We start from the raw sequence: 13450 nt of genomic DNA, 5'->3' as shown, positions 1-13450 counted from the left end.
GTGCTCACTCTTCTGCTCAGCTCAGCAGTGACCTCAGGGTTGCAGGGGTCACTGTAAGGAAGAACAAGAGCAGAGTTAATCAACTACCGGTGTGGACAAACAATGTCAGTTACAGCTCCTACCTTGCGCTGGGACCCCAGTGCTACAACACAAAGCAAGCTTTGTCCCTCTCACGGTCACTGAGGATCCCTCCAGAGGGGCAAGGCACTGGTTAACAAGCACCACTCCTATGGTTAATGACTACCCTCCTACTGTATAAAAAATGTCAAGAGTTTTGGAAGGAGATTTGCTAGATTTGCTAGAGGTAAGAGCAATTTAGAACTGGTCCCTCTGTCTTTCTACCATAGCTGCTAGAACTGCTTGTAGTGAACTCAGACCATGTTTCACGGGCTATCTGGAATGACAGTCTAAAGTGCATCTTAAGTTACATACCATGGACCTCTTCTCAGAGCTGCAAATACTTGCTGTTAGCAAAAATCTTAACAGCTGGGCCCACACCATCCAGAGTGGCACAGCATGCTCCAGGCCTTATCTTTTCAGCCTCAAGATATCCTTTTTAATTACACAGGTACCTGGCCAAGCCATGCATTTCACACGTCAAGGATTTTAGTGTATTTTTAATCAGTCCTCCCAGAAACACAAAGAGAAAGGAATGTCAGAGCTGGACAGGGTGGGCAAGGCCAGATTATTTATGCCTGGTGAACAGGGAGAAGGGGAATCACCCTACAAGACCATCACTCAGAAGGATCAATCACACCATTCTCTCTACTTCCCCTTGCCAGAATGAGCACTGTGAAGCAACATACCTCCTACAGGGGGCAGGTCTCATCGCCGGTCTTCTTCCAGAGCTATTTCTGCTGTTGTATCTGGCACATCCTTAAAAGCCTGGCCGGTTCTTTGGCACAGCCTGACCTTGGCTCACAACCTTGACAACCATTTCAACAGCATTTTCCATCCCTTTTCTTGGTGTCTTGCTGCCCCGATGTTGTGAACTTGCATTCCTGACTCCAGATAAATGGAAGGGCAGAGAAAGCTGCCTAGTTCAGCCCAGGGAGACAGGCTTTCCTCTGCCCTCTGAAAGCAGCTGGATCCAAGGTTTTATTGTGCTGAATCATCCAAACATCTATTTCTTCTAGCACCACTCAGAAGAAAATGAGGTTCCTGCCTGGTATGTGGACAGTCACTTAAGGACCAGTGTGGTGTGAATGCCAAGTGAAAGTGTAATCACATCTCTACAGCAGCCCAATACTCACCGGTATCCATTCACTCACCAAAGCCAAGGGGTGAACACACACCTCAGCATCTCAAGAAACACAATCACAGAAAAAGGGACATTGGTGAAAGGTGCCAAGTATTGACATAACTTCACTCAACATATATCTAAGGCTGGAGGCAGTTAAGACTCCCTAGGCTTCCTCTGCAGTGAGCAGTGTGTGACATTCAGAGCTGTGGCCTACCTGCCTTGCTGCTCTGAACTGCCTCCTCGTTTCTTTGCTATAAAAGATGTGCAGAGAATTTACTAGCTCCAGATTGAGCCAGCCTCTCAGAGGGTGCCTAACAACAGACAGTGTTAACTACCCTCCAGCACTGGCAGATGTATTTGTACAGGCTTCTTTGAAACACGATTCCAGGTGAGCACACTTCAGAAACAACTGACCGGTGCTCTTAAAAAGGCACAGGAAGGTTTATAGGGCCCAGGGGCATTACCCCAAACTTTATCACCCCCATTAGAAATGCTTTTCAAAAACCAGTGGCAGCAGACCTCAGGGTAGCTGGCACTGCTCAGACAACCGGTGTGGTGTTTGTGCTCTGCTGGAAGCTGTATAACAATAACAAATATAACAGTATACGTCTATAATTGGCTCCTGAAATACATACTGACTATCCTGACAGAACAGCCTGCTGCTGAACCTGGGCCACTGGAAGTGAGAGGCGATGCTGTGAGAGGCCCAGAGGCGTCCCGCCTCTCTCAGGAAAAGTCTTGCTTCCCCTACACTTGGTGATACCTGGCTCACTCCTAAAAGGCAAAACGTGCTTGTCAGAGATATTTGTATGCCAGCTTCGCTATGGTGTAGTAGAAGGAGTTGCCCCGATTACCCCTTTCTGCTGGATGGCAGAAAGTAATCAGGCTCCTGTGAACAGTTTCCCCCTCCATCCCCTCTGACATGGCTCTGAGCTCACCCTGGCATGCGGGGCAAATAGAAGAAGAGTTTGAAGTCCACATCTAGTGCTTGCACTTCATAGTGGTGTGCAAAAGGGCAAAATACCCACCACCAGAAGACAAGACCTTTCACAGCAGTTAGGCCTCCTGACATGCAAAGCAAAATGCCAGTCAAATCTTTGTTCTGTCATATCAGAACAGCCTTTCTCCTGGAGAACTAGCAGAGCAGCAGCTGAAAAACTGAGCCTGAGTTAAGCAGCCATCACAAAATAATTACTAATCAAGGTGATACCTCCAGCTTCAACCCCAGCTCATGCAGCTGCATCAGGGAGACAAAGTCCCAGCCGAGACACTAATCTTGCATTCAGCCAGCCAAAGACTACTTGGCTTAGGCTGTGCACAGCACCCTGGGAAGTAGCAGACAGGTTGAAGGAATGACAGTGTAGGAAAACTCGACGGTACCTCAGAGCGTGGGGTCTCCCCCAGCCTCTCCCCGTTTTTCTCCTTCTTGGAATGTATTGCAGCAGAGGAATGGCGCGGCCTCTTCCGTTTGCGCTGCTTCTCCAAGAGCTTTTCAGAAGCTGGGATGCAACAGAAAGACCATTCAAGAAAAATGCAGAAATAACAATTGGCCTGCTACCACTTCCACACCCTGACTGCTTCAGTCTGGCTCCTTTTTTCTTTGAGGGCATAAAGCCTGGGGCAATGCAAGCCTCCAAGACAGGTCTGCCCTTTGTCCTGCAGCCATCAGAGAGCCTGGATAACATTGACTCATAATGGTTCCAAGTATGAATTCTTTTGTTGATCTGCAATCGTCGTCATTGTCAGTTTCCTGAGACAGCCCCCCAGCAGAAAAGAAGAAATGCTGTCAACACAAAGCTTACATTGCTATTCAAATGCTGCTAATTACCTCCTCCTGTCATTATGCAATACAAATTCCCTCGTGTTGACACCAATGTGACATAAAGGCACGTGGAAAAGGGAATACAGAGCAACTGCACAACTGTCCACTAGGCAGAGCAGGCAGTGTTGAGCTGGTCAAAGCATGCCATCAGGCACACTGGTACACGGTGACGACTTTCCTACAACCATTCAGACTAAGAATGGAAAGTGAATATCTTCCCATGGAAATACGGACCCAATACCTCCATTTTCCATAGGGAAGTAAGAAAATATATCTAACAGTACTTCCAGATAAACGATCGTACCTATTTCTTCTGCCACTGCCTCAGCTAAGGCCCAGGACATATAAAGCCTTACACACACAACTCCTTCTAAAGCCACAGGCACTGATGCAGATCACATCAATGCACCTCCGCTGCCCTGCATTCTCTTACCTTCTCCCAGGTCTGGGAAGTGGGCCGGTGAGTACAGCTCCGAGCTGTCGCTCTCCGAAGGGCCAGTGCCCTACAAACACAAATCACAGTTCACCACTTGCAAATCAGAGGTGCACACTCCTCAGCCACTAAGCCTCCTTACAAATGACCTCAACAACTACTTCACAGCATGAATTCATCAATAGTTAGCAACTTCTCAACAAGACATTTGGTTTGTCTGTCTGACAGATCCCACACAGAAAAGTCAGGCAAGGAGGAACGAATGCTGAGTTTGCCAGGTCTCGTGCTCTCCAGCATCCCTCACTGCTTCCTGAGCGCTTCCCAAAAGGCTACTGACACCCCAAAAGCTGCTGGGAATAGAGACTCTCTTCTGGTTTTACATTTTTATGAAGCCTATGATTGAATTGATCTGGTCTCTGTATTATTCAAGCACAATGATTGTATTAAGACTGCCATGGAGAAAGAGAGAATGAGAAAGGCAAGAAAACTGTTATTAACCAACCTCAGAAATAGCGTTGCTATGTCTTGTGCATGTACAATGCCCAACATTAGTCTGTTACCTGCTTTTTCCAGATCATGTCACTGGGTTTTGAGCATTTAGCAGAAAAGATCGGCAATTTATTTAAAAAAAACCAAACCTGAGTCCAGACCTGCATGCTACATGTGTTACAACTCCAGCCTCTACCCTGCTACAAGTTCTATGCTTACTTACCACCCATCAGCCAACTTGGGAATGTAACAAATGAAATACTATTCGGAGAGCATCTGACAGAAAAGGAGAAAGCCTTAGGTTCAAGTTACAGTGTAACATAACAGCAATTCCCTGTGACAGAAAAGCTCTGCCCACAGCTTCCCAGCCTGTATCCAGATGACTCATTTTTCCATATAAATCAATGGAGAGAGGAGACCTCACAGCCAAAACTCCCCAGTCCCCATTACGAGTGGGAAAGGGTGGGGAACACCTCTGTATTTAGCAGATTTCTTCACCATAACGCAGCAACCAGCACCTTTGGGAAGGGTGGACCTTCACTCCTGGGCCACAGCCAGCAACACGCAGCTCACTGCTCCATGCCTCCTGCTCAGCAGGGCCTGCTGCCCAGGCTCATTTCTATCTGACTTCCAGAAGCACTGGAAGAAAAATACCTTCTTTGGGGGAGTCCACTCCTCCTTCTTTGGCATAAAGGCAGTGTCCAAATCATTGGATTCCAAGAGCTTTTTAGTGGGCTTCCTTTGACGCTTGCTCTCAAAGTTTCCTGCAATAAAATTCTTGTTAGATAAATGGGGATTTTCTTAGCTTCAGTCACACTAAGACCATTAAGAAAACGCCAGCCAGCGGTTCTGAACAATCAAATTCACCTTGTCTTTTGGAGCACAAGCTCCCCAGGGAAAAGAAACAATTACCTCTACAACCTGCACAGAAACAGACCTCCATTTGGACCACCTTCAGGCATACCTCAATTATATAGTATTAAAAAATCCATCCATGGAATAGAGACCATGAACTTAAAGCCAGTAGGCAACCATCCCGGCAGTGCAATTCACATCGTGATTTCACAACTGCTTTTCCAGCATAACCCAGCCCTTCCATAATGACAAACACATCCCTGCCTCTTCCTGCTCCCATTCCCACAGCACCCACATCAGCATTCACGCTGCACACAGTGAACAGCCTGAAAGGCGTGCTCTCAGACAGAACCTCCTGGGACAAAATGCCCCAAGGAATCCAGCTGCAGGAGTCAGCCTCCAGCTCAAACTTTGTGCTAGCCATTGGGAGACAAGGGGGGAGACAAGGTGCAAGAGGTGGGCAGCAGTAAACCCTTAAAACAACCAGGAAACTGTGATGTGCCGTGTGCAAGGCGCTCCATGGAAACAGCCTGTTACCCATCCTACCCTGTTCATTCGCACCCTTAATCAGCTTGGCCTTGTCCTCCCTACAACACACAGCTCTGCACGCAGCAACAAAGACTTCAGCCACCTTGCGGAGGGACAGCACATCACTGCTCCCTGCCACAGCTCTGTGGGCCCCAGCAGTGGGAAGAGATGCTCTGCCTCTGCGCACTGCACATCTGCAACCACTGCTGCACTGCATCTCCAAGCTCAGCTTCCCTCCTTCAGTCATTGCAGGTTTTTTGCTTCTACCTGTCACCCCTGTGCCCCACAAAGAACAGACTCTGACCTCTCGCTGAGCGCAGGTCTATTATTACACGCACATAAGTGTGCCTACATATATTATCTATCTACATTTATAATTACATAAATATTTACAAATACACGTTTTAAACAATGAAACAAAATGACTGGCCTCTCAGAACAGAAACAGCGTTCTCTACAAGCTTACATAGCCAAAGCATTGGAGCTTTGACCTTGGACAAGCCTTTAGACAGAACAGTAACTGCAGAATCACAATGAGCCACTTCACCAGGTCACACATCTCACCTGCCCCTCTTTTCTCCTAGCACCAGTAATGGCCTCTGAATAAAGCAAAGCAAACAAAACGGAGATCAGCAGCTACTAACCTTTTTACTTCGGCTGAAGAAACATTTCAAGTGAACTCCTGACACGCTCACTTGTGGGAGCAGAACAACACAACCTCCCACTTACCTGATTTCAGGAATCTCTCCTCTGCATCTGGAGAAGCAGAAACTTCGGAAACGCCAGAGGAAGACAGCACAAGCTCTGGGAAATTGGACTGTCCTTCTAAGAGCTGCTCAGCAGGATCAGAGGCATGGGGCTCCAGTTCTGAGAAGGAGCACTCAGCTTCAAGGATGGGAGGGGACTCTTTGGTTGAAAATGGAGTTGAAACCAAAGGACTGGGCCCCCGCTGCGTCTCTCTGTCAGGACTGCGCTGTGCAGGAAGACCTCCTTCAAATCCAGACCTTGCAACAGAATTCACCTAACACAGCAAAACACGTTGGTGAAAACGTTCACCCTGCACAGCCTTGCATGCAGCACGAGCGCTCAGCAAGCAAGACCAGGCAAAGGCATGTAAACTGGAGCACAACAGTAATAGCCATGAAGAGCACATTTGCCTTAACCTACCTTTTGCAATTGCTCCTGGCTTTTCCTTGACTTTTTCTTGGGTGCAAATAAGTGATCATATTCTTCTGCATATTCCAGAAGCCGTTTACTTGGCTTTCTAAGGCGTTTCCTCTCTGAATGTACTAAGAAAAAGGAAAGCAGCTTCAAGACTGTGTTTCTGAGATTATTACAACAAAAAATCCTCCTCATGACCCGCAGGTAAGAGCTGCTCCTGCCTTCTCCTTCAGACTCCATACAGGAAGATCCCTAATACAGTCTTGTAATATTCGTGCTCCCTATTTCCCCAGCCCTGACGTGGCAGGTGGGATTGCTAAGCACCATGGCGACCTCAAGCATTTCAGACACCTGACAGGCTCCTAGCACTGTGACCCAACATCACCTCACACTACGTACACTTAGCCATCTAGTAGTACTTTCCCCAAAACCTACATCTGTTAGAAACTCAGATTTGTCACTCTACTTTTCCTGTTAATCCAAACTCCCATGGGTTTACGTGCAGGGACATGGGAAAATGCTGCTCTCTCTCACACACTTTGGTTGCTGGCTCTACCAGCGCCGTGTCCGTCCAGCTCCTTCACTTCCCTCCTCCCTACCACATTTTCTCATGTACTTCAAGAGCCCTGAATTCCCCATCTGCTACTGCAAGCCTATTTATTCCTTTTGCTTCCCAACAACAGGTTCTGTGCTCAGATCAGGACGTGATGAGGGAGCTAACTGTCCTCCGAGGAGGCTGCAAGATCCTCAGGGCTCAGACATCTTTTTCTTTACACTTGCACAGCACTGCACCATTGCAAGGGAGAAGCCTGGCACCATCTATTTCCCCAACACAAACAGAACCAGAGAGAGCTCCAAGGAAGGGCCCTGGCATTGTCACCTCTACTCAGCAAGCTGCAGAAGCAAGATGATGCTTATTTAACTTTCTCAAATACCTGTGACTTTTCTTCTTTATTGGTTTTCACAATTATTCTGCCTTACTCCAGAAGACTCCTCCTAGCCACACCAACATTTGTGGTCTCCTGGAAGGTTACAGTAAGTTTTCTACTCTTTACTTCCTTTCCCCATGCAGGAGGTGGATTTTTCTTTTTTGAGCAGAAACATTTTATTAAAAAAAAAAAAAGCATTCCAGTGCAACACTTGGGATGTTGGACAAGATTGCTACACCTTATTGTGGCTTTGTGGTTAAACAAGTAGGAAAATGGCAAAGTTGGCCAAAAGAGAAGAAAGGAACCACCTTACCCAAACACAACTAATTTCAGCTGCTAATAACCCCCTGCACAGGTGTCCAGGTGCAACCCACGTTGGCACACACAGCCAGTTCTAGGCCTAGCATCTTCATTAGTGACTACTGAGCATCCCAGAACCAACCAGCAGCACACACAGCACTGCAGAAAGTGAGGCTTGACTGCGTTGTTCTTCCCCTCAAATGATTCCTGTACAAAACAGCCTGAACGGCAGTGGCAAACCAGGCACCTTTCAGAGGCTGTCACTGTGCAAGTTCTCAGTCAGCAGACGCGAGCAGCCCTCGCTTCTGCCTTATTTAGTCTAAGCCCCACTACCAATTCCGCATCAAAAATACGCCGGATGTTGCTTTCAGCTGCGACGAGGACTTGCATTGATGGAGCTCAGTACAAATTACACAGTCGTGAATGCGATCTTTTGTGGCCCCTTCCACGCCTGCCTGCGTAGGAGGAGGATTAGTCATGTCTCCTCACAGTGCTGGCACAGGGAGGAAAGCCACTCTCTTCTGTGAGCAGCACTTCTAACGTCTGCATTGCCCTCCCTGCTCCCCACATAACAGGCCTTGTCCAAAACAAAAGGAGGAAGACACGTTTCCACCCAGGGAAACACACAGCATTCACTTGCTCCGTCAGCCCTGCCTCGGGGATGTCACAGCAGCTCCTCACAGGTGTGCTGAGGGCAGGGGCACAGATTGCACCACAGCTGCTGACCTGCCATTCCTGCAAGCAGCCCCAGCCGTTCTGTGCTGCAATGGGAGCCACCTGTCTTCTGCAGCAGTTCCTCTCCTTTTCTCTTAGTGCTGCTGCTGCCTCTTAGCAGCTCTCCTCCAGCTCTCTACAGACTCGCACTTTTCACCTCTCACCAGCGTGCAGGGATGCTTCAACTCCAAACTACCTGGAAGCCACCAGAACACAGCTGTGCCTTCGTGCACACCAGGAGCTCACTCCAGGGGGCACAGCTCCTCCATGCAGCTCCATCCCAGAACGAAGCACACTTCCCATTGCCTTTCTAAAGCATTGAGTCCTCAAAAACACACAGCCATGGCCAGAGTAGTCAGTAAATGATTAAGCTTGCCATGATTTCAAAACAGGATTTTTACCCGGGGTGTTACACCCTGTGGGTTCATTTTCTGTGCCTGCTGTGACATGCCTTGGTCCTGTGACCATGAAAGCCAGATGCTGACTTCCTTGTACTGAAACAGGTGTGCAGCAACCACTTGCTAATGGCACAACGCATCGGAATGGGCACACAGGGAACAGCAGTGACAAAGCACGCCCAGGTTCTGCATGAGGCCCATCACTCGTTTACTGGTAAACAATTCAATTTTGTTTGGCAAAACCTTTGTAAAAAAAATCACGTTAGTGTTTTCACGAAGGCTTGCCCCCCTAGATTCTTTGAGAATGGCACGTGTTAAATGTGGTCCTGCTTGACCTAGTCCTCTCCCTCACTGTGTTCACTGTTTTGTTTGTTTTGTTGAGGGGGGGCGGGGGGAAGTAGTTTTCATTGCGCTTTTGTTTGTTTGTTTTTGCTTTCCAAACAAATTTCCAGATTCAGTACCCATAAGAAACTCACCCACATCTCTGTGGAAGAGGCTGACCCTGTGCACCCTCACTTCTTTCTTCCACAGCCACCTCCCTTTGGATGAGGTTGCCTCCCCTGCACCCCAGGCTCCCTGCAGCCGTCCCCGTCTTCTCCCCTTTACCCTCAGACAGCCCCACCAGTGCCACGAGTTACAGAACGTGTGGGGTTCCTCACTTCATTATTAGCAGCTAATAAACTTCCATACTAAAACACAAAACAAAACAAACAGCAAAAAGAAAAGTGCTGTCTTAACGAAATCCTACGCTCTCAATCAAAACTTCCTAGAGCTGATTTATCTGGCTAGGACCAAACAAAAAAACAGCTGTATGAAGGGATACAGTGAAGGAAAAAAATCCTTCTGATAGTTTTACCTTTCACTGTGGGGGAACTACTGATGTTATGTATTTAAACTCTAACCAAAAGCTGAGCAACATTCCGCCATCACTCCATCTTTCATTCTCTGTGCTTGAAAAGTCCCCCCAAAAAAGCCACCGCATCTCTTTTTCTTCAGCTCACAGAAACATATACACCTCCACGTTGTCAAACAGCCCCCAATTCTGTACACTTATACTTTAAATGGAAAATTATAAAATGTATACAAATACACATTCTGGCGCAAGTCCAGCTCCCTTACCTTGTGTAGAGAATTCAGACTGGGGAGCAAAGTTGCCAAGCTTTGTTTCTGAGTCCATCACACTGTTGTTTGGCTTACCACATACATTCAAACGTTTCTCAACTAAGTCTAAACGATTCTCATAGTCCTGAACTGTTAGGTCTGCCTCAAGCACCTTTGAATGAGGGGAATGCCTACGTCCCAAGCACTCATTTCCCTTCAGTGAAAAGCCATGAGAATTCAGGCCAAAGGCACTCTCCAAGTTTCCTTTTTCCCTAGATCTACTGATGTGCTTATTAGATCTAGCACTGCTTTGGTTAAAACGCTGCCATCGCTTTTTAGGTGCTACGTGATTTACATCATTAGCCTCATCACCAAGAGAGCTCTCACTATTTGCCTCTGAATCCAAGTCTGGACTCTCCCCATTTTCAGCAGAAGTGCATCTCTCAGTATTTCTACCAGCTTCGGGTCTCCTTCCAATACGACCTAAATTGTCATCAGATAAACAGGCAGAGTCTTCATCAGTTGAATGTTCTGTTAAATCAACAGACTCTTTCCTCCCAGTATCTTCTGCTTCATTACCTAGAGGACTGGGAACCGAACCGTGCACGCGGAATGCATGTTCTCCTGAATCTCTGGATAACCGACTTAACAACTTACTTGGCCCTCCTGGTTTTAAGTCCTTTCTGTTTGAAACTGTTTTATCTCCAAGCTTTGATGACTGCTTAGATTTTGAACAGTTGCGTTTGGGCACACAATTCGTGCCATTTGTCCCAGGACCAGCGGCATTGGCGGGCTCCCTTTTGCCAGTACCAATCCCCGGTAACTTGGTCGGAGGATTGCGTGCAAATGAGGAGTTGCTTATACTGGAGGAGTTCGGATTGACCGTTTCCTGGGCACAATCTCCATTCTTTTCTATTTTAAACGGGGGGCCTACGATAGACAGGGATGTCAGGCCGCTCGCAGGATTGCCTCCAGAACCATCTGCTGTGCTGGTATTTCGATACGGGACTATGTTCTGACCAGTCATCAGTTGCTGCTCTTTCGCCTTACTGTCATGAATATCCTTCAACATCATCAACAAGGTGCTGAATCTGTAATTTGGCTCAATGGGCAAACGACCGTGACCAGAGGCGGAAGAGAAAAGTAAGGGTACTGTGGCCTTTGGCGCGCCAGAGTCGCTGACATCATCGTTGATGGATCGATAGGAGAGCTCCTTCAGCTCTGACAGGACGTGTTTCACCACAGCTGTTTCTATCTCAGCAGAATCCCTGGGTTTCTCGTGCACGTTGTTTAACAGTTTCTGACCATCAACTTTTCCGCTTCTCGGAAGAGAATCTCTCTGAAGGCCAGAGAAACCTTTGGTATCAGAAGAACGGTGATTCAGGCCGCCCTCCTCTTCTGCAAGAGAAGGCTCCAACCCAGCAACCTTTTCTTTATGTTTGCATTTTATACTCCTGATCCGAGGCAATTTCATGTTTTTCAGTTTTAAGGTTGTTTGATTTGCAACAGCAGACCAGGAACCGTCCTTGGAAACACTTTGGGGAGTAGCGTGCTTGTTTGCTAGGGAAAGATTGTCATTTCTCACATCTGAAGAGCACTCAAGAGCTGTCAGTGACATCTCAGCATCAGAGGAGCCTCCTTCAAGTTCCCCGTGTGCAAATTCAGCATCGAGTCTGCTGGTCACCGAACCTCCCAGAGGTTTGCGATCTCTGTATGACTTCTTCCTGGCCCTCCTGCTGCTTTTCTGGGAAAAATACATGGAAAGCTTAATGTTTCCACTTGACGTCATAGGAAATTCCTTCTCCATTTTATCTGAAGAATCACTAACTTCAAGAGTGCTAGAGGCTCTCTCTGAACTTTGGTCCACGGTATCTACATCACTGTTCCCACCATCTGAGAGGGAAGAGGATGAATCCGATTCAGTTTGCTTTTTCTCAACACCAGCCTCAGATGCAGAATAGTGTATTTGTAGCTTGGAACTGCACAGAATGCCCAGGGAGCTTTTCTCTCTCTCCAAAGATGAGTTGGAAAACAAATCCCCTTGGAGCACGTTCTTCAGGGCATCGCTTTTATGACTCCCATAGTCCGACTTTAAAGTTATATTTTCAAAACGCCTTTCTCCAAAGGAGGAGAGCAAATGGTTTTCCCTGGTGCTGTTGGATGCTGTTATGCTCTTTGCAATCCGGCGAAGTTCATGAGATGCATGCTTCTCTGGTAGGTCCCCGACAATCATACTGTTAACTATGCTCTCTGGTGTTTCTTCTTTGATTTCTCCCTTGGAAGCTTCTTCTCTCATGCCACTCTTTTTTACTCTAGTCCTTTTTCTGCTCTCTGAGCTCTTTTTCACGTGTGGCTTAATGTGCGATTTTCCTTTTTCATTGGCTGAGTGTTTGGAGTCAAATGCCAAGGATTTAAAACAGCCGTTCAGCTGCCTGTCCTTTTTGGCTCCAGGGCCATTGGAACAGTATTCCGGCTGCGCTTCCTTCTCGCTGTCCAGCTCGCTGGAGTTCTGGCTGCACTTTTGATCCTCTGGCCCCCCGAGAAGCATGTCTTCTGCCTGTCCAACACTGACTTCCCATTTAGCCATAAACCTCTGGGGAACCTTAAAGTTGGTGGAGACAAAAAAAAAAAAAAAGAAAGAAAGAAAAAAAATGAGGGGGTAACCAACAGGATAAAAAGCGAGATAGAGACAGAGCAGGCACGGAACAGAGTGACAGCCCTGCATTCTGCACCTCCAAGACAACAGATTGACAGAGGCTGTGCCCAGAGATGCAGCAAACAGCTCTCCTGGGTAAGCAGCCTGCACTCCTATCAAGCCTAGTGAAAATCCTCGTGCATTCCCCAAACACCACAACAGTCCCTGCAAACACTGGCGTCCTGGTGACCGAACATCCCAGCACGTCAGCGCATCCCAAACACGACGTGTGTGTGGGGAACGTACATGGTATGGATCCCTGGCACAGAAATGCACGTTAACAGCCAACAGGCCTCTCAACACAACTGCAACATCATTTTCTCAAAATATTTGAACAGCCACGTTTGCTTTGCTTGTTCTTTGCTTCTTCCTGCATCCCTTGAATTGGGGCACAACTCCACCCTCCCTCTCATCAACTTACCTTGGTACAAACATAAAATCTGTACCACATTACACTGTAACAGGTTCAACGTGTCCTTTACAGAGAACTCTCACAGCTTCAACTCCACCCTTAGCATAAAACGAAGGGCATGCTGCATACCAGACGGGAACCCCTGCTAAACATCTAAAAACAACAAAGCCACAAACTTGATTTTTATCTGCACACACCGTTCTTGGCTGCACAACAGAAAAACAGAGGATTCACAACACTCCTAAAAACCAAAATCTATTCCACAGCAGCAGGAACAACTCAAATTTCTGATTCTTGTCCCTTAAAAAAAAAAATTAAATCCACAGCAAAGCAACAAATGATTGTCTTAGCAGATTAACACAATTTTACA

At 47.2% G+C, this 13450-nt stretch overlaps 1 protein-coding gene across 2 annotated transcripts in view; it reads right to left on the bottom strand.

Annotated features, from left to right (window-relative positions):
• Window positions 1-13450, bottom strand: part of NSD1 (nuclear receptor binding SET domain protein 1) — a 56848-nt gene that overhangs the window by 24800 nt on the left and 18598 nt on the right. Inside the window, exons 5-10 of one of the 2 annotated variants that reach the window (XM_052684425.1) lie at window positions 9992-12575; window positions 6538-6659; window positions 6100-6391; window positions 4642-4751; window positions 3499-3568; window positions 2624-2742 (exon numbers count right to left, since the gene is read on the bottom strand). In XM_052684425.1, coding sequence (XP_052540385.1) covers window positions 2624-2742; window positions 3499-3568; window positions 4642-4751; window positions 6100-6391; window positions 6538-6659; window positions 9992-12575 — 3297 coding nt within the window. The remainder of the gene's footprint in view (window positions 1-2623; window positions 2743-3498; window positions 3569-4641; window positions 4752-6099; window positions 6392-6537; window positions 6660-9991; window positions 12576-13450) is intronic. The other variant, XM_052684426.1, reaches the window with a different exon arrangement.

This window comes from Tympanuchus pallidicinctus, unplaced genomic scaffold (genome assembly GCF_026119805.1).
Source record: "Tympanuchus pallidicinctus isolate F22 unplaced genomic scaffold, pur_lepc_1.0 scaffold21, whole genome shotgun sequence".
Classification (NCBI taxonomy): domain Eukaryota; kingdom Metazoa; phylum Chordata; class Aves; order Galliformes; family Phasianidae; genus Tympanuchus; species Tympanuchus pallidicinctus.
This window is presented reverse-complemented; position numbering and strand designations above follow the sequence as displayed.